We start from the raw sequence: 25,926 nt of genomic DNA, 5'->3' as shown, positions 1-25,926 counted from the left end.
CTCCCTGACTGGCGCATGGGATTATATTTATTGAGCGGAAACCCAAACCTGCAGCCGCAGAGTGTTTGAACTGCTAATTATGCTGATGGATTGCCAAACGCAGACTACAGCAAAACGCTTTTTCCCCCCAGCTCCTTTTTCTATTTATTTCTTTTTGCAGTAACATTGAGGCATTACTTCTGAACGAAATGTGCGGGAAGCGTCACTATTTACCCAAAACTAATATAAAACAGATTTGATGAAAAGCGAAAGCGAAGAAATCTTAATTCTATGGCCATAATCTCAGTGAGAGATGTTGACAGTTGGTTTAATATGAATACATTTGATGTGAAACAGTCCTCTTTATTAATCTGTGTCTTGAAGCACAAACACACACCGATGCTGTACTGAAAGATCACTATCTTTATTGTTTATTCCCTTCTCTTCCCTCATCTTCGGCTTACTCACACACATGCTCACTAGGGACACTACAGGAGACATGAAACATCTGTTTGGTGGCAGAGCATCGTTTCTGCACAGCCGATAATGAGCATACTGGGTTACAGTAAGGTCCTGGATCTACGGTGCGGATTCTTTCAGATTTCTTTTCGCCAAAGCTCCTGGTTTACTCTCTCACGTTGCACACAATCGTCTTCTAGAACGTGATCCATATCTAATTTGGCGATTTTTTTTTTTTTTTTTAGAAAGGCTACGCCAATACATTTACAGTTGAGGCATGGTGAGAGCTGACATGACATATGATGGACCGCTGCATGAAAAACAGCAGCCATTAAGGAGATACGGTGATGGAGGCGGGGCCAGAGGAGGCCGCTCTGCAAGAACGGTGTCAGCCCCTGCTGTAATTGATTGCCACTGCAGACTGCAGACCAGAGGCAATCTGGGTGACAGTTTTAATCTTACGCCTTTGACAGACATCTGCTCTTGGAAGGTCTATCAAAACTCCTTACATTAATTGCAAGGAAATGCAAATTAAGAGAGAGAGAGAGACAAACTACAAAGACAAACAGAAAACGAGGCAGGCTGTGGCTCCGGCGGTGCAGCAGGTCCCTGCTAATTGGAGGATTAGTAGTTCGGTCCTCGGTTTCTGGTGGTCGTGCATTAAGAGCTGAACAGGTACAAGCAAATTAGAGTAAATTGATGGGTTTGGACTGTGGAAGGACACAAAAATACCCCAAAACTCAGCATTCACAGGTAGATCATCCAAACTTTTCAAAGAAAAGCCCCTGACTTTAACCTGCTATGGAGTGACAGTGCAAACCTCTACAACAACACTGTGATCAATACATGAGGATTTTAGATCCATTGGTCTGAGAAGAGAACCTGCTTCCAAATTGAAAAAGAAAAAAAAGATCCTGTCTTTATAACTACCTTCAACCTTCAGCTCAGAGAGAGAAATATGCACTAACTGAGCCTTGCCGGTTTTGTTCCAGGCGTGGCGTTCTGGTGTTTGCTGGACATCGTGCCTATAAAGAACGAAAAAGGCGAGATGGTCCTCTTCCTCTTCTCGTTCAAGGACCTCAGCGAAACATACGGAAAAGGCCTCCACAACAGCAGGAAGGAGGGTAAGACACATGCCCTGTTTACAAAAAGAAAGAGAAAAAAAAAAACCTCCCATTATTTGCTTACTTTGAAGATGATTTACGAGGAGGCCGTCCTCTGGCCCCTAGCTTTCATTTTCTCCGTGCGCTCGTGTTCATCACTGTCACATCCCACTCAGCAGTTTTGTTCGGGCTGGCATTTGTTCGCTGAACTCAGACAATGGGGGGGGGGTTTGATTTGAGCCTTGAGGTGGAACCTGAACACAGCCTTCCAGAAACACTGAGCGCTATGCCGGGGGAAAATGGCCTGTCACTTTTGTTATAACGCAGCTGAGTGACAGTCAAGTAAATGCCAGCAGCTGTGTTTTTGTTTGGTGGTTGTTTTGTGTGGAAAAAAAAAACAAAAAAACTTGATGATTCCTTCAAGTTTCCTTTGTCTTGGCCTGACACAAAACTTTTTGCTAATGAGCCTTCCGCCGTGTGCTGATCCGAGCGACTGTGTCACAGTTTCAGAAGACAAGAGGCACAGGAGGAAGAGCAGTTCCCACTTCAGCGAGGCCAGGAAGCGAGGGCGCACCATGCTGTACCAGCTGACCAGCCAGTTCTCCAGAGGGGGCAAAGGAGAGGTCAACCTGGGTGGGGTGAGTTCATCTCTTTTTCTACTTGCTTGGTTGGGATGTGTGTTGATCCACGGATGAGAACCCTTTGGAGTGACTTTAACATGTGGCACACTCATCCTCGAGCTTAGATTATTTAAAGATAATATTCTTTTTAAAGGGAAACAACGCTTGATTTAGTAGCTTATCTCAGTAGCAAAAATAATCACATGGCTTACTATTTTAAGTCTCTTGTTTGTTTCTAATCTTGCTTCTGTAGCATCTTTTCCATGCAAGCTGTTGTTTTGTGGGTTTAAATGGTCAAATGGGAAGATCACTGAGACGGCGGTGGTTGCTTGGAAGCACAACTGTTCTCGTCTCTGCTGGCGAGCTATCATTAGCTGGAGAAGCAGCTGGATGCCTAAATATCATTATCCAAACAGCAAACCAGAAGACGCTTTGCGCGTTATGCCTTCAGTATTTTCACACATATTACCTCAGCTGCCCTGTCCAGCGCCTGAATATTTATCTCTCAGACAGTAAGCACGAGGTTTGAGTGGATTGTGATTCAATCCCCAGCCACTACAGATGTTTACCCACCCTGTTCAAATAAGTGCGTTACTTTGCCGGCGTGTTTGACTCTGTCCATTTCTCCAGTGTGTCTCGAGTGCCTCCAGAGAGGCTATTTGTTGTGCTGTAATGGACCCCAGCTATGGGGCTGGTTCACAGCCACCCGTCTTATTTCTAGTCATGAAGTTCTACTTTACTCCGAGCAATGTTATTCATGAGAATACGCTCACACGTCGCACTCCAATGAAATGGGAGCAGATTTTCTCGCGGCGCACCGTTTTGAGCTTAATCCCGCTTCTTCCCTGCAGAGGCTTAGTTACCAACTGAGTCTGTACTCAAACCTGCCCTTCACAGTGTGACTTGTAATACGGAGAGGGGAAAGCGAGTCAGAAATATTCTTGGGGGGACAGAAAATAAATAAACTGGAACATTAACAGCCAAACTGGTGGACGCTCCCACCCTCTTCAACATGCAAAAGAATTAGGCTTCAAATTAAAGCAATGTTCTTAATCTAGATTCTACAATGCTGCCGACCTGCAGATGTCTTCACCGGGAATAAGCGCGCTGCGCCCTCCCTCCTGTCTGCCAAACCTGCTGCTGCCCCGTTTCTACATCCCACCTACATACAGATGGCATACTGCGCTCGCCGGCACCATGCGTGCGCACGCCACGCCGACATGTGTTGCAACACGCGTGCGCTTTCACGTAAACATTCACACTTAATCACCGACGCAGACGCTACGGGACGGCTTGATCTCCGAGGAGAGCAGCGGAGACATATGCAAAACATCAACGCACTGAGAATCAGATGCGGCGTATTTATCATTCAGATTCTCTCTCAGCGTGAGACAGACGTTTTGCACTGTTTCCCTGTCGCCCTCACACATAATGTGGGAATATGAAATTCACTAATCAGACTTAATGAGTTTGCTGCCTGCTTCTCCCCCCGCCCCAACCCCCTTATTCCACCTAATAAGCAGACGTGCACGCCCTCGTGCAGTTTCCCACTTGTCCATAACCTCCACTGTTCCAGTTATAAGTGTTTAACAAATTCCCAAAGTTAACGGTGGAAAAAAAGCTGAGAAAGAATCGATAACGTAAAACAAAACGCGGAAATCGCATTGAAGGAAAGATAAAATGGTAGGTAGGAGAGGTAGCACATCAGAGCCCACAGCAAGACGGAAATCATTATGAAGCATTTATGTTCTGGCTTTTGCAAACTTTTAAGACTTTTTATCTGAAATCCAGAACACCATGAAATCCCACTCAAGACGGTACTCTTGCTTTATTCCTTTGTAACCTTAGGCTGTGTCGATGACATGCAGGGCCACCATAAATAGTGATTTCTCAGGAGCCCGTGATAAATTGGCTCATTAAAATGTACACAACTGCAGGATTTTTGACGCGAAAACAAAAAACGTGGACTGGAAAGCATACAAATCTAATATATTTCTTTGAGACTTGTTTTGTTTTTCCCGATCCTGTGACAGCTCATTGGACCGTGTCCTCTGTTCAACAAGTCACCGGTGTTAAACAGATGCACTGCAGCCTGCTTGAGGATGACATTCAAGGCATTAATAGTATGCAGCAGGCTCAACGCGAGACGTACTGTTTGCTTGGATGCAGAAGCTTTTCCTTAGATCTTAGCATTCAGTTCATGCTCGGGCCATTTCTTTTCAATGTGCACAGTTGAACAGAGTATTTTCTATCAAATGTCAATACTTCAGGAATCTAAAGTCACATGTTCCATGACAATCTGGTTAAAATGACGAAAAACCAACCATCATAAAGTTTATGGGCCGTGTTGGCCGGCAGGGTTAAATGCGGTGAATAATTTCCAACAATATGCTCAATTAAACTGCAAAATCATCAGGTTTTATTGAGTCTTTGTTGGAGCCACCAAGGATAACAGAGGCAATTAGAGTTAATGTGAATGCTATATATAGAAAAAGAGCCAGTCGGAAATGACAAAATGTCTCCCAGAAATGTTAATTTTGACCTTGCGATGCACTCGACAGATTGAAGTGGCTAAAACCACCCAACGGGTCGACTCCTGCCCCCACCGTGACATTACTCATTCTAAAACTGACAAAGTAGACAATATCTGTACTTTTTAACGTAAAAGTAACTGCTTTTCTTAATTTGTCCTCTAGAGGTTGCAGTGTTTCGAAATGATCAGCAGACTGAGGGCAACACTGAAAGCTAGAACTGGACAGTGGATGCATACTGCACTTTTTTTGGAAAAGTGCATCAATTAAGAACATTTTCCTATTGCAAAGGTATACCCGTGAACTTGACTTCATGTTGAGGTTATCATGCTGTTATTTAACAGTTCCAGCCCAGCTGAGATCAAATAGGACTGTATGTGGACATTTCTTTTACCGTGCTAAGTAATGCTATCAGAAACAATGCCTCTATAATATTCTCTACCTCTGCAAAGCTTGGTTTATCGATGTATGCTTTCGCCACTGTAGAAAATGCAGTATTTCTTCATGCCTGCTTATTACTGAGGTTGCGGTGGGTGGTGGGGGTGGAATACTGGAGTCCATTATGTTGAAAGGGGTTTCTAATATTCTGTTATTGTTGCAGCAAACGTATGAAACACATTTGTTAATATAACACAATTAAATCCAAAGCCAAATGGAACAACGAGCTCAATAGTAAGAGAGCTTATGGCATTTCTTTATTTGATTTTTATTATTATTAAGCAGAATATTGCACAGTGAAAAATATTTTGTCAAAAGCAATTAGCCTAAAAGTGTATATTATGAATTTGGTGGTATAATTACTTGTTTATGATCCACATTTTTATTTAATGTTAAAAAAGGAAACTGAAGTGTAGAGATGGATGAAACTCATTCACTCACTAAAGGAACAAACAAACACACACACACACACAGTGCCATGACTGCCAACATTTCTCCCACATGTGTATTAAATTCATGATTCAGCGCCGCTGTGAGAGCAAATTCATGTTCGGGGAAAAATTAGTAGTGTAAAAAAGAATATTCACTGGAGCGGCTTCCTGACAGCGTGGCCACCCGAACCTCCCAAAATGTGATTTTATGAGGCTCTTGAAATTCTAATTGTTTCTAAATGTTGTCATTCGCTGTGTAAATTTGCCACACATCATTATAATATAAAAAGGTAATAAAACGCAAAAGTTAATCATGTGAACTGGGAGTGTGGAATGAGATTTATGATGATTTTCACTCTGAGGATGGTTTTTTTTGTTATTTATTATAAAAAAAAACTTGCACTACCGATGTTGTTCTTGTTTGGATTCGCCTGAAAAGTTTACTAACAGGAGAAACACTGGACATTTTAAACAACTGGATTTCTCCACTAATAGGCTCTTTTTCTTTTACAAACACAAAGAATAAACTAACAGCGGAACACGGGAACCTTTATTTTCAAGTTAAGGGATTGAAATATTCAAGGGAGATATTCACTCCCAATCGTAAAATATAAAAGATGAAATAAAATTCAGCTAAATACCAACATGAACTATGATAAGTGATATAAATGGCTTAAAGAGCAGGGTGCAGCAATGCATCATCTGGAAATAAATCCAAGAAAACTTTTTTCATTAAATGAGAGCAGCAGAACCTTCTGGTAGCTTTAACATTAAGCCCGGTCGTGTCTCTTCAAGCCTTATGTTTGCTCCCTTCCCTCCACCGGGCCTCCTCTCCCTCTCTCTCCGTCTCCATCTGTCACTCTAACCTCATCACTCTCCTGCTTCATCCTGCTGTCTCCCCCATGCTGTCACTTCCCCCAATTTCAACCACTTAAACTCTCTCTTCAGCCCTCTCTGTACTTCCAATATTGAATCGACCCCAGTGATATCAGTTACATTTCTTCAGATACTGTACAGTTGGCTGCCTCTCCTCTGTTCCATGTGGGCTTATAAGATATTGCTCCTTTGAGTTCACAGTTGCTGTTATAATATCAGGGTGTGAGTTGCCTCGGGGCCGAAATATCCAATTGTTGTCGACTCCGGGGAAATAAAATACATCTCCTTCACTCACAGTGATTAAAACTACTTCTCTAGCAAAACACATCAAATAAATCCATCTGTTGTCGATATGGCTGTTTCCTGTCCGCGGTCCTGAGAGGCTGGAGGGTGACGGCAGGGGGACGGATCGTAGCAAAGGACAGAGAGAAACAACCGGCACACTTTTTATACTTTGGGAGAAACTGGAATATGCAAACTTCCCAACTACACTAGAACCGGGTTCTTGCTGGATCTGCTGCATCTGCTGCTCCATCAATCTTCTCCACTGCTTTATTAGAAATAAGACGCAGCTGATTTTCAGTTTACACCCTCCGTCACGGGGGAAACACAGAGAGGCAGTCAACAATCAGCTTTAAATCAGAGGGGAAATCACATATTCATCAAAAGCACAAGTACTGTTGCATTGATTAATTTAGACACAATTACGAGTCAATGAACTAGGAGTGTGTGTTTTATAACAGGATTCCCACTGAGTGAAGAGCTGAACGCCAGTGAGCAGGGCTTAAACACGTCTCTGGGGTCATCGGGGAAGCCGCTTTCACTGGTGTTTCATTTGGTCGTAAGACACCTTCAGGAGGATGGAGAGTGAACCCAGACTGTGTGTGTTCAAACTCAGTGTACAGACAGTTACATTTGTCTTTACAAAAAAAAAAATCTAAACGTTCAAATATTAATTAAAACTGTGTTCATCTTCAGTAAAAGTCCCTAAAATACTAATGAATGACTTCAATGTGAGGATTTGCGAATTGCTACTGACACTCCTGCTGAGTTTTATTTAACTCTTGTTTTGGCAGTTTTATTAAAGCGAGCCAGCCTCCACTTCCACGGCTATTATTATGTATTTCCCATTCTGTTTCTCTTCCTGCTTGTCTGAGTCTGTGCGGCAGTTAGCTAACAAAAGTCCTCCTCTGCCTCCACACCGGCTACATCTCTATTTGTGGTCCACTGGCCTGCCTGCCAAGGAAGAAAAGACAGGAGTTATACCTTTCTTAAAAAGAAGAAAAAGAAAACATATGGACATGCTCATGGATGTTGAAATAGAACTAAAGCTAAGAAAAAAAAACAAAAGAAAAAGTAGGAGGTAAGGTGATGGTTAGATGTCCAGGGTGTAACATACAATTTGTACCAATATCTGCTCGGATAAAACAGAGACTGAAGCTGCGAGGATAACATATATTCATGCATTTTCCAGACCGTTTTATTCAATTCCTGGTTGCTGAAGCTGATCCAAAGACGAGCATGAGCAATCTTTGTTTAAAATGTGTTAAAAGCAGTCGTGAAGTCAGGCATGATTAAGATATTTAAGAAACATAAATGAATAAAGTTGCATCTATCATCAATCCACATGACTGGAAAGGAGAAAAAAAAATGACAAAGGCATGTTTGTTCCTTCTCTCTATTCCAAAATGATCCAAACTGTACCTGTATATAGGTAGAAAATAGATAGTATTACGATGCAACATGAACATGAAGATCAATATTACTACACTTTTGAATTATTCACAATACAAACACAGAAGAATAGCAGAGATGACTACAATTACAAGCACATTTCCACGAGTAATGAAATATTCAGTCACATCAAAAGATTCATACAAAGTTGGATACAAAATAAATAAATAGCGGTTATTGTAGTTCCACACCTCTCATCGCCGCCTCCTACAAAACCAATTCAACTCTATATTTTCTCTTTCAAGATTCTTCCCAACACAAACCCTCTCACTGAGCGATTGTTTGTGTCTGTTCTGCCAGTTCTGATGCTGTCGGCCCAACAGTGAATCAGCTGCTGTGGCCAAGTCGAGGCACGCTGACAAGTAACTGATTTCATGCGACTCCGTTTTCCCAGAGGAGAGAATTTATTGATACTTTTTACATGGAATCGAAAAATACTGAGCTTCACAGGTTTTTTAAGTAGTGATGAAAATGTTTCCCAGGCTGAGTCCAAAATACTGAGTTCATTAAAAGAGTCTGCGTTGTTAGAACCTCAGTTAATTCAGTTTTCACTCACCGGTGCACTTGCAGACAGCAAGTTTTCATCAGCCGTGTCCTGCTGTAACAAAATTGATTTTAGAAAAAATTGGATTGTTGAAACAGAAGACGGTGTTTTATGCAGGAAAAGTCAGAATCAAGCAGGATATCGAGACATATCTGGATGCCAGGTGACAGTGCTCCTGCACAGCTATTTGAAAGCGGCTGACAACAGAATAATGAGAGAATCATTAGAGGTTTTATTTTATTTAATAGTTTATGCAGATTTTTTTTTTTGTTGGTTGTTAAAAACTTGCAGCAGTAATGAGATGATGGTCATGAACTCTTCTCTCTGTGCGGCAGCGGGACATGAACCCACAGTGTGTCGTCGCCTTCAGTCACATGTCGCGCCATGTGTCTTTCTTTCCTCTTCCAGAACTGTCTGTCAAAAACAGCTAAGCCCAAAGCATGCTGGGAGATGTAGTGGAAAACAGTGAGCTCAGAGCAACATCCTGAGTTGATGAAGTGTGAGTCCCAGCTGGAGCCGTGTCCCCGCAGCGCGGGGGCTTTTCTTTTCTAATCACGCCGATGTGTTTGGCCGGCAGCTCTGGGTGCCACAGGTCAGATGGACAGCACGACCTCAGTGACGTAAAGCAAATTAAAAAAAAAAAAAAAAAAAAAAAAAAAAGCAGAAGGAAAGAAACAGTCCAGATTTTTGCTGACGCTGTCATTAAAGTGGCCACAGCTGTTATTGACAGACACTGAGGCTTTTATTCCAGATACTCCTTAAATCCTAGAAGCCGTTTTAACTCACCCAAGTGGACTGCACAGCGATAACTCTTCATCCCTCAACTTAGAATTCTCCTGCAGCTAGGAACCACAATCAATTTTCCTTGGAACACTTTCATCATCTCCCATTCTTACGCTCAAACATTTGGCTGTGTCGTCTCGCTGGTACCATTTTCTTCAAGTACAAGAACGGGTTGCCAGTTATTTCCCAATTACTGAAAAAGAATCGGCCAATTTCCATGAAATTGCAGGCAGCTTCAGGGCCCTGTACAAGAAAAGCCCTGGTTAAGACTTCATCCGCAGCCTCTTGTTTCTGGGCTCACCTGTTTCCGAAGTGGCCACATTGTCCTGAGATGGATTATTGCTCATTTATCTCTCCTTTCTGTTTCCATCTTGCCCCTTGTCAAACGTAATGGCTTCTCCTCCTGTCTCCCTAAACATGGTTAAGGCTATTATGTGGCAAGTGCATGGCCCCGCTTGGAGAGCTGCAGCCTCATTATGTGCGAAATGGACTCCACACTTCATCGGCGATGGCAATTCATACGCTTTTCAATTCAATTTTTCTCACTAAAAATAAGAAGAGTGCAATGAATACACAGATTTCGGTAATAAAAGCATTGAATGTTCAGTGTTGCAGCGCCTCTTGTTTTCCTGCGGGTACCAGTGAATAAACTAATTGCATTCAGATGGGGGGAGTCAAGCTGAGGTCGCGCTATGTATGAAACCATCAAGCGTCAGTCTTGTTATAAGCCCAAGTTTCCCCCTCGCTGACCACAGTTATATCACTGTCATTTTGTATTGTTGCTGCACAGCCATGAGAAAGGTGTATCACTGTCAATAGGAGGCTGCCAAGGGGAGATAACCAGCAGCAGTGAACCATGATAACTAATCAGCAGAGGATGCTGACATTTATATTGTCTGTGTCTGCAAAAAAAAAACCAAAAAAAAAAAATCCTGGCTCTGCTCTGTCCATCTGATTATTTATTTTCACATCATTCTTCTTCATGACCGTCTGGTTATCAAGTTCTATGTTGATGCAGCTTTTCTCTGGTAATCATCAACTTGAGGTTGTTTTTTTTTTTTGTTTTTTTTAACCCTTGTTTCCTGTTGCAGAGCATCGTCGACAAGCCGTCCATACCGGAGTACAAGGTGGCGGCGGTGCACAAGTCGCGCTTCATCCTGCTCCACTACAGCGTGTCCAAGGCCCTGTGGGACTGGCTCATCCTGCTGGCCACCTTCTACGTGGCCGTCACCGTGCCCTACAGCATCAGCTTCACGTCGCACGACGACATCGTCAAAGCCGCGCGCTCCACCTTCATCAGCGACATCGCAGTGGAACTGCTCTTTATTATTGGTGAGTGTGGCCGGGAACAGTTAGTGGAAGGGTTTCTATGTGATTTCACCATCATCATTTAGAGCAGTGGACATTTTGATGATGTGATTTTGGCCACAAACTTCAAATGTCAAAATTAAATCTTCGAATGAGGCTTTGGAAATAGTTCCGATTGACTGATGTGAGAGTTTCTCAGGAATATTCCACATTTCTTTGCTTACAGCCTCATTGAAACAAGAATAAACCAGACATTCTGATTCTGATCCTGCAGGATCACAGGAGGCATTTAATATAATCATATTGTTGTATGGATGTTATGCCAGTTAAAATAATGTAAATCTTTCTTTCTTTCTTTCTTCCTGTGTAGATATCATCCTAAACTTTCGCACCACCTACGTGAGTCAGTCGGGCCAGGTGGTGTACGAGGCTCGCTCCATCTGCATTCACTACGCCACCACCTGGTTCTTCGTGGATCTGGTGGCGGCTCTGCCCATCGACCTGCTGTATGTCTTCAACATCACTGTGGTGAGTGTTATTGAGGGGGAAAAAATCACTTATCTTAAAACCTCTGGACCAGTCGCCCATGAATTGTTAAATACATTTTGAATGAAATGACTTCCTTCTTGTCTCGCTTCTCTTATTTCCTGACCCGTAACCCGCCCTCCTCTCCAGACATCTCTGGTCCACCTGTTTAAGACGATCCGCCTCCTGCGCCTCCTGCGCCTCCTTCAGAAGCTGGACCGCTACTCTCAGTACAGTGCCATGGTGCTGACCTTGCTGATGTCTGTGTTTGCCCTGCTGGCGCACTGGATGGCCTGCATTTGGTACATGATCGGACGCAAGGAGATGGAGACGAATGAGACGTGGGACATTGGTGAGTCGGTTCGAGCCCTAATGGAGGCGGATTGTGTTAAAGTGTTGAAAACAGGCTTAAAAACATGAAATTTTAGATATTAAGCAGGAAATAGAATATTACATCTACTTTTAATTTACCCAGAGACTGTCCAAACTGTTTTTGTTTATTACTTGTGCTACTTTTTCAGGTGTTTTCTGGCAGACAAATAAGACTTCCTCATATTTTCCCCCATCCAATAAGCACATTTGTTTTATCCCCACTCAGCTATAAATAGTGACGGTTCACACACTGGGCGTTCGGCAGTGGTGTGACGGAGATGGACACCCGCTGCGCTAATGAGAACCATCTGAAACCAAATCAAACGCTGATATAAAACTGGCCGGCGGGCAAGCTGGATGCTAATGTCTCCTTTGTGTCACCGTTTGAAAACGGAGAACACATAAAAACCCAGAATTAGTATTTTTATTCTTCAAATTATGCAAGGAATAGCCGAGTTGTCTCATTATTTGCAATGCTTGCCCGTGTCTGATCAAAGAATGGGTCTATTTTATGGTTTTATCAACAACAAAGAAAAGTCCTGCTAACAAGCATTGGATTACTCTCTCAGCTTAACTGCCTTCATCTGTTTCCAAAGAAAAGCAACAAGAATAATCTGACATAGTGCAAGGTATAACAAAATTGAACGTCTAGCCTAGTGAAGTGTGTGTGCACGTGCGCGCGTGTGTGTGTAGACATTACTGTGCTTACTTTTGAGATGGCATTGCATCTATAGGGACATTAGGTCATACCTGCTAATTAAGACTCGGCCTTTATTCATCCCTGGAGAAGCCTGTCGAATTCTGCCCTGTCCCACATGACTGAACCAGCCAATTTACACACACACACACACACACACACACACACACACACACACACACACACACCAACGTACACTTTGTTTTTTTTTTTGTTTGATATTTCATCAGCTTTCTGCAGCTGCCCGCAAGGATAGAAGAGAACGTGGCAAAAAAAAAAAAAAAACTAACAAAGAGCCACAATTTATGCACTATTTATACTCGCGCTCTGGTTCTTCTTTCCAGGGTGGCTTCATGAGCTGGGCAAGCGTCTGGAGACGCCCTACATTAACAGCACGGTGGGCGGCCCGACGGTGCGCAGCTCCTACATCGCTGCCCTCTACTTTACCCTCAGCAGCCTGACCAGTGTGGGCTTCGGCAACGTCTGTGCCAACACCGACGCTGAGAAGATCTTTTCCATCTGCACCATGCTCATCGGCGGTACGTCTGACTCTTGGGTTCATACCAGTGCAAAAAAATAAATAAATAAAATCAGCAAGTGGTGGGTTGAATGGGTTGGTTGACCTACAAATCATAGCTTGTTGCCATCTTTATATCCCAGAAAAGTGATAATTTGAGCTCCAATGGCGATTATTTGTGCAAACGCCCAGACGATAATTATGCGTTTATTTTACAGCTTTATGAGAACGATGAAGTAAACAACGCTGTAATTTATTGGTGCCACTGAGTGGATCAAGAAGCAAATAACATTTTACATTAATTCAGGAGAGATCACTTTGCAAATGAAGATGCATTTCACAGCGAGACCCCTCAAAAAAATGTGTAAAATTTACAATTATAATATAAACTCTGCACAGTGTAGCTCTGTGGTGTAGTGATTAACATTCGTGCCTCAGAGTGGAAAAAGAAGTCTTGGATTCCAGTCTGGCTTGGACTTGGGGATGTTTCTGTGTGGAGTTTACATAAAAGCTTAATTTGTCAGAACATTGTGTCGTTTCAGCTTTATTGACCTCAAGTGTGAAATTATAACACTTGACTCCTGGGAAATAGCACTCTTATAAAATGTCAACGGCCTTCAAAGAGTATTCCCCATTTAGTTCAAGGCTTAGAGGGCCTTTCTGTGGATGCACGTTCATGAGTTTGCTCTAGGTCATACATTCCCTCCCACCGTCCAAAAACATCCATTTCAGCTGAATTGAGTCCAAATTAAATGTGTGTGTCTCTCTGCTTTTGCCCTGTGTTAGCCTGTCTAGAGTGTATCCTGTTTTTGCTTCCAGTCAACTGGGATCGTCGTGATTTGTTTATTTTTTTTTTTTCCTCGCGCAGCTCTGATGCACGCCCTGGTCTTCGGTAACGTGACGGCCATCATCCAGCGCATGTACTCGCGCCGCTCGCTGTACCACACGCGCATGAAGGACCTGAAGGACTTCATCCGTGTCCACAGCCTGCCCCAGCAGCTCAAGCAGCGCATGCTAGAGTACTTCCAGACTACATGGTCCGTCAACAACGGTATAGATGCCAACGAGGTAGGAGTCCCTTTCATTGCGGCTGTCATGTAATACCTTTGGACACGGTGCAATCTGTTCTCGTGGCACTTCAAGGCCCTATTTAGATGGCATTTGAACAATGAAACCTCTTTAGACATCAAGTGCGAGCCCTTTAAACCTGTAATTGTTTATGATTTTGCACAACACATGGCTGGCTGTGCAGCACCAATTGATATCCTATTGGAATTCAAAAGAGGGTAACTGCTGGCAGCGCAGTCCGTCCCCCTAATTACCAATCTGTGTCACACCTCATTACATCTGTCACACATCCCCAGCTCCTGCACGACTTCCCTGACGAGCTGCGAGCCGACATCGCCATGCATCTGAATAAGGACATCCTCCAGCTGCCGGTCTTTAAGGGGGCCAGCCGCGGCTGTCTGCGCTCGCTCTCCCTACATATAAAAACCTCTTTCTGCGTCCCTGGGGAGTACCTGATTCGCCAGGGCGATGCACTGCATGCCAACTACTTTGTCTGCTCCGGTTCTCTGGAGGTGCTGAAAGACAGCATGGTCCTGGCTATTCTAGGTCAGTTTGAGCTCAACCACATTTTAAATCGTATTTTAAGTTTTTTGTGTCCTGCAGACGTGATTATCGTTTACATTTTAGGCAAAGGAGACTTGATTGGGTCCGACCTGCCTGGAACAGACCAGGTCATCAAAACGAACGCCGATGTGAAGGCGCTGACCTACTGCGACCTCCAGTACATCAGCGTGCGAGGCCTGAGGGAGGTGCTGGAGCTCTACCCCGAATACGCTAGCGTGTTCGCCTCGGACATCCACAACAACCTCACCTATAACCTGCGCGAGGGCAGCCAGGACGAGGTAGTGAACACACACTCACGGCACACGGCAGTGCAACTGAAGTTCATTAATCGTGTTTTTGTTCGAACTCAATAAGCAGAATTGTAATAGTTTATTGATCCACAGGAGGAAATTGCTTATGTTCAAAAAGTCACATGCAAGATTAATTTCAAATGAAGACCATGCACAGAAAAAAAGGAATCTGTTGTTAGATTATTCCTTTTTTTTTGTGCTTGTATGCATATATGCATGTATGTCTGTTTGTTTTTCTGTTTGAATTGGTGCTGCATATGTAAGGAACATGCATTTGTGGAATGAGCAGCAGAGCTGAGTATCTGCATTGTTCTCACAAAAAATTAACTTATTCTTTTCTACCAAAAAGAAAATAGAGAACTGTAAACAAAGGGTCCTCCCCTACCTTTTGGTGGTATATTCATTTAGTTGAAAAAGGGAAACGAGAAGATTTGCAGCACTTGTGCTTACACAGAGTCATTCTTTATTTATTTGTTTTTTTAAAAAAATGTAGTTCTAACTCCCATTTGCTTGAATTCGATCATTTAGTGCCTGAAATATCAACAAGTAGGAATAAGAACAGAATAAATAGTTTGATAGCAATATTGTTAAAAAGCTGTTTCATAAATTGAGCACTGGTTTCACAAAACTCTGCTTCAGTTCTGTTCTGTTATTTCTGAACCGTTCCTGTGGTGCATTATAGAAAAAGTTTCAGAACAACTATATCATAGTACAGCATCTTAGAACTAACCTATAGTTTCTATACAAAGTGTCGCGGCGCAGGGCCAATTAAAAAGCCTATTTGTGCCCCAGTTGCTGCCTTTGTTCCTCTCGTTGACTCTTGTTCTCGTCCGTGGCCAAAAGGCTGTGTGTGGCTTGATTGTCACACCAATTACCATACGTGCTCGCCACTGTCAGGCACCCCCTATCGCTTCCACTCGCCACCGCGGAGCCCAGCAGGGTGGCATTACACCCAGACGCTGACCTCCTCTCGGCGCCGCGTGTTACCCTCGCCAGTTATTTAAGAAGGCATTGCATAAGTAAGGGACACTGCCGAACACGTTGCACGTAGTGTGATTGCAGAGGATAACACAAAGACCGAGAACCGCTCAGAAACTTTAACAACAGAGGGGAGTAAAAACACCCTTAAAGTACTGTATGTCTTCCTCTTAGCCGAGCTAAAAATATCGGTTGTTAAATTACACATGTAGTTTGTCTCAGTCTTACTTTCTTTCTTCAACGCCAGTCCGTAACCTTCGGATTTTCTACTATTGGTGTTGCTAGGCAACATCCGGCTGAACGCAGAGGACCTCACAAGACTCCAGCAGGAGTTTTCTGATCCTGACAAGTTTTAATGTTGTGGAGGAAAAAGAGGATTTTTCACTGATTGCTGTCAAATTCAACAGCAAAGAATTGCGAAGGAGCTTGTTGCATGATGTTATTAAATCCGTCAGGTTACACAGTGAAGTCTCGCATGCACAGGCTGCCACAATGCCCAATCACTGCCTCGCTGTATCGCTCCCGCCTTTGACTCCTTCCTTTGGTGTGTGATTCTGTGTGTTTCCTGTGGGGTTTTCTCCTTTACCCTGCAGCTATCCTTCATGCTCACTGTGGGCTACATTGTTATGACCTGCTATTTTGAGCCCTCATTCCTCTTCCTCCCAGGAGTTTCCAGATCCACTCAAAAATGATGCACATTTCAGATTATGTTTCAGTGGCTGATGGCTCGATAAATCTAGCTCCGGGCTCTGTTTTTTTAAGAAACAATTCTAGTTTCAGAACAGAGTAAACACCCAAGTCTGATCAATGCATGTCCAATTACACCTGATTCACTTACATTGGTTTTGAACATAGTTGCTTCATTTGTCTAAAAGAACATTCTTATGTATTCCCTTAAAATGTAACAGCTAATTCACTGATTTGTGTGGCAAACATATTATCAAATCAATCTAACTCTGATGTATCTTTGATCAGCGACTGACGAAGCTGACAGAGCTCCCGAGGACTTTCTTTCCAGCCTCATCCTCATTATTCTCCAGCAGAGCGTTCCTCATGGTTCCCACTCGCCATTTGATTTATTTAAAAATTTTCGTTGCTCATTAGTTTAATTAATTATACCCTTTTCTTTCCCAGGTTTTGTTTGTTTTTCCAACGCAATGAACGGGGACATCTGTGCTGGTGGGATAAATTGCCGGGTGTCTTTTTGTCAGTCAAGAGGAGTTAAAACAACTTGAGCTGCAATAACGAGAGCGTCAGGAGCGGCTTCATTTCCTAAAGTCACAGAATTTTCCACCTTGTAAAAAACACTTTCAGAAAACGAATTTTACAGTAAAAGTCAATTATCATCAGATCTTTCTTACTAATGTGTGTGAGATTTGTCACTGATTTTTTTTTTTGGGGTGTGGCAAATCCCGAGGTGGAGGGAAAGCACCTCTCTCACACCATCTGCTCTGGGTTCCGACTCGAGTGCAGGATGAAGGAATGATCAACTACCAGCCTGCCAAGCCCCACCGCGTCCTCACACACACACACACACACACACACACACACACACACACACACACACACACACACACACACACACACACACACACACACACTTATTCAGAGTTAAACCCATCAGTGTTTGAGGTGGGACTTGCTCAAGGAGCGGCGGTCCTTTTACACTCAAGAGATAGGTATTTGAGGGTTGTATCCTGACTGCACAGCAATCACTCATTTGTTGTGAAATAATGCCAAAGAAGCAGATTGTAGAAACGCCTATTACAGGGTGAGGTATCCAGAGGGGACTACTTTATCTTCTTTCCAGTGAAAAAGAAAAACACACTGCCAGATGGAAAATGAGGGATTTTTGTCAACTCTGTAATTAAATGTCAACGTTTATTCCAGTTGCTGAAAAATTAAAATTCTTTTCACTGGATTCTGGTCAAGACTGTCAAAGTTTTGAAGCTTATTTGCTCTGAAAACTGTAGCTGGATGTCGTACTTGAAGCAGCTCAAATATGTAAACTGTTTGTATGATATAAATAATAATTCCAGGTATTTGTACGGGTAATGTAGGATTTCAGATATTGTTGCTCAGGAAACTCACACCCCTAATTAAGAGTCAATCCAAGACTCCAAGGTCAATTATGTGACTCAGGAGTGACGCTTATTTGTTAGAGGTTGTGCGTTTTGAGGGAGAGGGAGTGACTTTGCGGTCCTGGATGGATCGGCTAGGTCATTCAAACACCAGAGACCCTGCAGTGTCTCCAGTATGTTGTCCTTTAATGATCATATCACCACAGGGAGAGTTAAGTAGTCACAAGTCAGGGAGTGTGAAGAACAGGCTGGTCAGTGGAGGGTTATGGGAATCCCTCTGGCCTCTTACATGAGCAAAACAAGCTGAGGAATTTGATGAAGGCAGCGTCTCATGGCAGCGTAAACAATCGGAGAGATGAGCGCAGAGTTCTTGACGCACTGGGCGAGATATAAATATCAACCTGTAGGAGTCAGAAGGAACACAGAGAGGAGATGACAAACAACTGTCTGAGGTGACTGTGACAGTCAGACTGCATTATCATCACTCTGACTACATCCATCAAGAGCATGAAGATTGGGATACAGTTATACAGTATTGGAAATGTATTCTTTTAACAAGCAGAAGCTGCTGTAGTGCGTTGAAGAGCTGCACACAGCCACATTATCCTGGGACCTCCCCCTCACGCTGGCAGTGCGGTCACATGGACGGCGTCCATTCTTCACCTTGTCACAAGCCCACGTGGAATTGTGTGTAAACATACCCAGAGATGACTGTGCTGTATCTAGTGGCACATAAATCAAATTGAATAGAATAAATGTGACCTCATGTAGATGGAAAACAAATCGGATTTTTAACAGAATCTTATTAAATGCCACAAACAATCACTCATCATTGTCTATCCTTTTCCCAACATTTAGGTCCCTATGTGGGGCACGTGTTGCATCAGTGCCACATTCATTGATATTCGATGCTCATTTAATGTCATTTGACACTAATATTCCTCGCTGGATGGTTAATCATTTCCTTTTCGCCCCGGGTGGGTTCTCCTGCCTTTCACATAGCTTCACCTTCAGAAGCAATGCCGGGTTTCACAGCCACACCCTGCTTCCACTTCCTTTTAGTGGTGATGATCTTGAAAGTTTCAGTTTTTGCTTCACTGAGGGCTGAAATTTACAGCATCTCCTCGATGCTCCCCTCCGTCAAAGCGCTCCAGACCGCAGCCTGTGCTGTCACGTTAAGCCTTGTTGTCAGAAGCACATTTTTCACACATGAGGAAAAAAACCTTCGCAGCATTACAGTTTTATTTGCCACCCAGCTAGCAAGTATGCTAAATTGCTCATAATTTATCCACACCCTGCCAGACGGTCCAACTGTTGCAGGATTTCTGATGCAATCGAGTGCAAAAAGAAGATGGGCCGTGGCATCAGTCGTGAGCCATTTAGTAAAAGCTGTGGTAATCCACACAGTAGTGCTTCAACAAGGTTATTATTCTAATGGTGTCATTGCTCAGAATTATTTTTAATTTTGTAGACTTTATAGAAATAGCGTTCCAACTTTAACTCTTTGTTTCTGGAATTTTGGAGGATTGAATCTTGTGTAGAAATAAATCAAGGCATCTTCCATTAAAAAAATAAACAAACAAACAAAAACAAGGCAGTCACGTTGCATGCAACATGTACGCTTGTTTTCATTTCATGAATTGTTTGTCATTGACCTCATGTGGGCTGGTCAGAAACAACCAAAGGGCTCTCATGAGGCCTGCGGGCTGCACACTGTCAAGGTCTGCTGCAGAGGATGGATGGAGATTTAAAAGTGAAATTGATAAACACATAATGCCTTTAACTGTATTTTTTGTAATCCCCCATTGCTTTTTTTTTGCTACTGCAGGGCTTCAGAAGATTTTCAAGGTCACCTCGGCTTCACCATGTGAGTTCAATGGAAATTCATCACACCTCTCCACAACGTGCCATTATTCTTGAATTCACTTCAAACTTAAAACAAATAAACAACAAAGACTTCAATTCAGTGCTTTTTAAATGTCTTTTAAGCAGGACCGTAACACATTTTTCAAAAGGTGCGTTTTTTGACTCTCTTATCCAACCTTTTTCTGGAAGAAACTGAAATGCCGGTGAGTCTGGTTGGACTCAGTCTTCCCCTGCAGGTTGAAACTCATTTGGAGCTCTGAGAGAGAGAGTAGTCCCAAGAGTACAGTTGCGATTCTGATGGTAAACCCTGTGAGCTGCACGGTTCACAATGAACTGTTGGCTTTATTCTTATTGACACTGGAGGTTCTGTCTGCAGTGCTCACGTCGCGCGTTGTACAGACTTTCTTGTGACATTGTGTTTGGGAGTGTTAAAGATTGTTAACAGGATTGAAGCAGTGTGACTAAAATCTAATTATCTGTAACTCATTAGAATAACAAAGTGACTGCTGTTTATCAGTAGCTGAACACATGCATAAACTATCACTTCAAGTTATAATAAATGTAAATGATCGTGTTGTTTCACCCCCTTGATATTATGGGATTTGTCAAAGCACAGTGGTGTTTTTCAAAACCATGTTATTATTTTGTCGTATGCAGGAATCCAGGCTTCCCTCCATCGTGGAAACGAAGGGCGATGACTCCGATGACTCTGCCCACCTCTCTCCAGCCACCCGCTCCCGCCGCAACCTCCTGCTGCCAAACTTTGCCAGCCCCGTCCGCCGCACCTCCCTGGGGAACCTCCTCGGGGACGAGCTGCGGCAGTTCAACGCCCTGCGGCGGTGCCGCTCACCAAACCTCAGCCGCGGCTTCCTCGGGGGGCAGAGCTCATCATCGCCTCAGCCGCCCACGAAGAAAGACCACAGCAGTCCCACGTCAGCGCCGGCCTCGGCCTCGGCCTCGGCTTCAGCCCAGGAGGAGGCAGAAGCTGAGCAAAAGCCTTCAAAGCTGCTCATTCCCACCGTCACTTGTTTTGGGCCTCCGGATCTCAGCCCCAGGTATTGTGGAACCTGTCCAACGCAGCGATCCCATAATAAACAAATAAAAACACATTTAAGAACATGACATTCAGTGATTTGCAGTCAATTACATTAACAATTTAAATTTTTAATGTATCCTTTTGATTGTATGCCATCTGGCACCATTAATCACATTAAAATTACACACAGGTCTTCCACCCGTTTTCACCTCCGAAAAAGAAAATTAAAACATTTCTCTTTGTTAAAACAGTATCATGTAGATTGTTGTCATAAACATAGTGAGATAAGTTCATCACCATGTTTTTCTTATTTTTTCATTGCCTATTTCACTTTGCTTTCTCATTTCTGTCTCAAACAGTCTGTTTTAAACTGACACTTGAAAAAAGAAGCCTAAATGATATTCTGTGTATTTATTTTCTGTGTTATCATAAAAATACTTCATCATAATATGTCAGCCTTAATGGAATAGTCCCCCACACCCTGTGAGAGAGTCTGGAGTGTGTTGCCGCAGTAAAGAACTGCTTGAGAAGCCCTCATCATGTCCCTAATGTAAATGGAGAGTATTTGCATTGCATATTTCAACAGACGCCGCTGCATTTTATCACCAGCAAACCTTATCCTCCTGCCCCAGCCGTCTGTATTCATAATGCATCTCTAAGTCATCCGGTAGGTTCTAGATATGGGTGAGTGTTGGATCGAGTGTCCCCCCCCCCACCTCCACCCTTCAGACCGGCCTCCTCTCTCCGTGTTCGAACCCACGTCGGCTGCTGCCAGCAGCTGCTCTCATGGCACGATCCCCAGTCCTCCGCCGGCTCCAGTGATAATTGAAAAAGCTCTACTATTACATTAACTCCCGTCCCCCACCTCTGCCAGGGTTGTAGACGGCATTGAAGACAACGGCCACACGTTCCATTTCAGCGTGGAGCACAGCGGGCCCAACGCCAGTGCGGGAGGCGGCACCCAAGGTAAGTCAAACCGCCCCCCAGCTGCGAGGGTCACCTGGGTGCCAGATGGCCGAAAGAGGAAAAAAAAAAGAAAAAAAATGCAGAAGGCACAAGGCAGGCCTGCCTCCCTCTGGGGAAATATGAGAACGCAGCAGAATGAGATGACAGCCAGGTGAGCAAAGAGTCAGAGAACATGCTAAAGGACAAGTGAGGTCAGAGCGGGGCTGCGAGCGCCTGACCTGCTCGCTGAGAAGGAAGACCATGGAGTTCAGTCGAGGTTCAACAAACTTACTTCATTACAGAAAGTGCTTTTGCAGCAGATGCAAAGAGACAACTTTTTTTTGTGGAAAAACTCAGACTTCATTAAAAATAGTGGAGCTTTGTTTTGAGTAGTTCGGACTTGAGGTTCAGTAAATACTCTCTGAGATGACCTGCTCTCCAAACCCAGCCAGTGCAGTAGCTCTACATTACAAACGCGCAGCCCTTTCACACATCTATTGCTTGATGTCTGCTGGGCTGACACATTATATTTCAGTTCATCTTATATTGATAAGCCCCGCTGTGCAGTTTGCTCCCACCTCTAATATTCAGATTTTCTCCTCCGTGCCTCTGCAGACGCCACGCAGCCGAACGCCGCCCTGCTGCTGGAGACGGAGGAGGTCAGGCAGAGCATCACTCAGCTCAGCCTTCAGGTGAGTGCATTTTAAGATATGCCACGGTTAGCGTCCTGTGAAGGGTTAATGCATTTTGATGCATCTCTGGCATCGATGAGGGAAAAACACGTCAGATCAAGCAGAAGTAATTACGGCTTGTCTGTTTCTGCACTTTTAATCTGACTGTAACAAGTGAAAGCAGGTGGAGCAGAAGAAACCAGATGGGCCCAGGTAGGTGCTGTCTGAAGTCAATATTAATTAATCAGCAGGGCGCTTCTGCAATGCAGAGAATAGTTGGCTGTGCTGACTCGGCGATCTGTAGTAAGAAAAAAAAAAAAAGAACCTGCCTGATGACAGCCCGGCTCTAATTGTGGCTGCTGTGGCCCCTTTTCCCTTGTTTCACTCTCCTGAACCCAGTTTCCTCACTTTTTTTTTCCTTACTGCTGCTTCTGTACTTTAGGATTTCACCACTGCACATATGCAATTTTTGTGAAGTCATGGAGATTACAAATTGTCTTTCAGAGGTCATTAGAAAAGCTCATCAGGAGTGGGAGATTAAACTTTAACGGTAGAAGTGGTCGCTGCTCAGGACTCAACTGCGGAGAATAGTTTTTCTCTTCTTTTTCCAGCTGTTCACTGTCCTCCTTGTGTGTATTAATATGTTGCCAATTTTAGAATCTCATAACTGAAATGTTTGCCTTTCCTACACAGATGGGTGCATTAAACCAGGAAGTGTCGGAGCTCACCAAGGGGCTGCACCACATGATGCACCTCCTCCAGGCTCACGTGTCCGTGCATCACTGCAAAGCCTCGTTCCCTTACTATCCGTACGGCGTTCAGATGGTCTCCAGTCCTCCGTCAGCCCCCAGCACCGGCATTCCGTTCAACCCCGCCGCCTGCCAGCTTCATAACGACCCGGGGAGCCACGGCTATCAGGGTGCCCTCGGCGCCGGCCAGTGGAGCTACGGCGGATCCGTTGAAATCCAGACGGAGAGCCACCGCCGGCCTCGGTCCTCAAGTCCACCTGCAAACTCAAATTTAGCCCCCTGTCAGAACTCAGAGAGCACAGTCGGTCATCTGTGGACAAACCCGTCTGCTCTCAACATGGGCCGGGGCCTGCAGGGGTCAGGCTCTGAACCTCATGCTGGGCATGAGGACTCCGGCAGCAGACCTCTCAGTGCCAGTGCGCCCGCCATCAGTCAGTCCCAGCCCACTCTGTGCCTGCAGCCCCCGACTGACAGTGATGAATTTTCCTGCTTTTTGTCCAGCGCTCCTGCAGGTGCTTCCTCGCAGAGTCTGTTGGACTCGTCGCCTGGCTCTCTCTTCGATCTCTGCGCGACTTCCGAGTCGCATCTGAACCGTCCGAAGGCCCCCAACGAGGCCGTTCGTGTTCTGACGCCTCGTAATCGGACGGAGGACTCACACCCGTCGAGCCATCCCAGCTCTGCACCTTCACCCGCGTCACCCTCTCTGGATTCAGGATCACCGCGAGCAGGTGTGCATGAGCCCCGCCTCCCGCTGGGCAGCCCGTCTGCCGTGGAACACACCAGCCTGGAGTGCTTACTGGGGAACAGGGGCTCCATGGACAGCAGGGACAGCGAAAGCGCGTCGTCTCGCCGGTCCAGCATCGGCGTCCAGACTCAGAGCACAGAGCAGTCCTGGTGTCTGGACCTCACAGACTGAAGCGTCTGTGGCAGTGTTTAAAGGGATCCTCATTATGTGCGCAGTTTCTCCCCCTTTAAAGTCCTCCCTTGTTTGTCAAGCTCAACATTATTTTTGAAATCTCTATGCAAAAGCATGTCATTTGTGCATTATCTTGGCTTTACTGAAGTGTGTCTTGACAAAGAGCTCTCTAAAAGTGCATTTCCACTATATGCTGTATATTTTCTCCGACATCCTCAGAGCAATTTGCAGTTGATGATACCTGTTACCTCCTTGCATGGTAAAGTTGTTTATTCTTTTTCCTAAGGAAAAGGTTTTCCAGATTAATGTGTAAGCATTCTACATGACAACCTGTTGATTGTGTACACACACACACACACACACACTGTATTCATATGGCAGACTGCTCAGAGTGGTTTGGATGTTTTTCATGCACAGGAAAACGATGGTGACACATGCTTCCCTTTGCATGTATGCGTTGTTTTTGATGGAATGTTTTCTCATATTCTTATTTTTTAAAGCGGATTCAGTTATTTTATTTCTGTCATTTGAACTCACCCAAGCAGTACGTAGTACATAATGTCAGTCATATTTTCGCTGAATATTTCCTTTTCAGGCAATGAAAAAGACACTACGTTTAATTGAATTATTTCGTTTTTCCTCAACAAGGCTTTTATAAAAAACATGTTAAACTGCTCTCTCAGCAGTAATATACATAACACAACATACAACATCTCACCCTCTTTCCAGCCTTTTCTACTGTTACACCAACATTCTCCACTTCCTCCTCCAGATTGATTCATCTTCTCCGAGGTCTCCTACGCCTGCCTGGCGTCTCCGTCTCCAAATCACCCTCCGTCCACTGTGTGTCTGTGTCCACCACCACTTCAGGCTCCCGTCTTTCAGACAGAGCCTCCGTCTCCTCACCTCACTCACTGTCAGTCAACATACATGTTTAGCTAAAAATAAATGGGTCCCAACAAATATTCAAATTTGTATCCCGATTCTAAAGAAATGAATGCTGCAGAGGAAAAACACAAAGTTGAGATCTTCTATAGTATTCAGGAACTTTTTTTGAATGATTTCTCCTTGGCTGACACAATAAACATTCTGAAAAACAAAATGTGTACTTTAATGCAGAGTCGTGACTGCTTATACACATCATCCTCATAAAATGATTGATCCCATTGGAGTGAAGGCTGAGCTGTCATAAAATATCTGTCATTGGTGGGAAAAGAAGAGCTTTACTGTCTTTAACTTTAAAAAGAACATTTGGTGAAGTATTTTGCTGAGACAAGCTCTGGTTTAAGCTCGGGAACAAATACAGACGCTGCGTTATTTGTGTCAACACTTGTTGAAACGTTGATGCCTCAAGTTATGTGAAGCAGGAAACAGAGGTGTTTCACTGTTATCTGACAAGGAAGTAACGGTGCTGACCTGATTCTCTGCATTCACGAAAGCTCTATTTGAAACTGTGTTTGCTGAGTTGTTGCTTGACATTTGAAAATGAAATGATGAAACAACTTTAAATTAACACAAATATAACAAGGCGAGACACTATCGCAACTGAAGTGCACAAAATAACTCATGATGACAAATGAAGCTACACTAAATAAAATTAATTTTGTCATTTTAAGCTATTTCAAAATTGTATGGAGCTATGGCAACATATGAACAGGAGCTGAAAAAAAAAACATTAAAGAAATATTTTACGTCTCTTAATCTCTTCACACTGCTTTGCCCAAATATGGCTCCCATCACTGAACGCCTACCAGACCTCTATGTGTCATCTGAACTGTCAGAAGTGAGGTGAAAACAACTGATGTGCATCCAAAATACTGACATTTTACTAATATTGAGGTCACA

At 43.8% G+C, this 25,926-nt stretch overlaps 1 protein-coding gene across 2 annotated transcripts in view; it reads left to right on the top strand.

Annotated features, from left to right (window-relative positions):
* Positions 1 to 24,530, top strand: part of LOC115392882 (potassium voltage-gated channel subfamily H member 4-like) — a 34,826-nt gene extending 10,296 nt beyond the window's left edge. Inside the window, exons 3-16 of one of the 2 annotated variants that reach the window (XM_030097543.1) lie at positions 1,431 to 1,562; positions 2,052 to 2,179; positions 10,590 to 10,830; positions 11,177 to 11,334; positions 11,482 to 11,683; positions 12,745 to 12,939; positions 13,786 to 13,985; positions 14,282 to 14,531; positions 14,613 to 14,827; positions 19,727 to 19,765; positions 20,422 to 20,819; positions 21,675 to 21,766; positions 22,361 to 22,437; positions 23,110 to 24,530. In XM_030097543.1, coding sequence (XP_029953403.1) covers positions 1,431 to 1,562; positions 2,052 to 2,179; positions 10,590 to 10,830; positions 11,177 to 11,334; positions 11,482 to 11,683; positions 12,745 to 12,939; positions 13,786 to 13,985; positions 14,282 to 14,531; positions 14,613 to 14,827; positions 19,727 to 19,765; positions 20,422 to 20,819; positions 21,675 to 21,766; positions 22,361 to 22,437; positions 23,110 to 24,081 — 3,299 coding nt within the window. In that variant the 3' untranslated portion in view covers positions 24,082 to 24,530. Of the gene's footprint in view, positions 1 to 1,430; positions 1,563 to 2,045; positions 2,180 to 10,589; positions 10,831 to 11,176; positions 11,335 to 11,481; positions 11,684 to 12,744; positions 12,940 to 13,785; positions 13,986 to 14,281; positions 14,532 to 14,612; positions 14,828 to 19,726; positions 19,766 to 20,421; positions 20,820 to 21,674; positions 21,767 to 22,360; positions 22,438 to 23,109 lie in introns of both variants that reach the window. The other variant, XM_030097542.1, reaches the window with a different exon arrangement.
* Positions 24,531 to 25,926: the final 1,396 nt, after the last annotated feature.

This window comes from Salarias fasciatus, chromosome 8, assembly GCF_902148845.1.
Source record: "Salarias fasciatus chromosome 8, fSalaFa1.1, whole genome shotgun sequence".
NCBI lineage: Eukaryota > Metazoa > Chordata > Actinopteri > Blenniiformes > Blenniidae > Salarias > Salarias fasciatus.
This window is presented reverse-complemented; position numbering and strand designations above follow the sequence as displayed.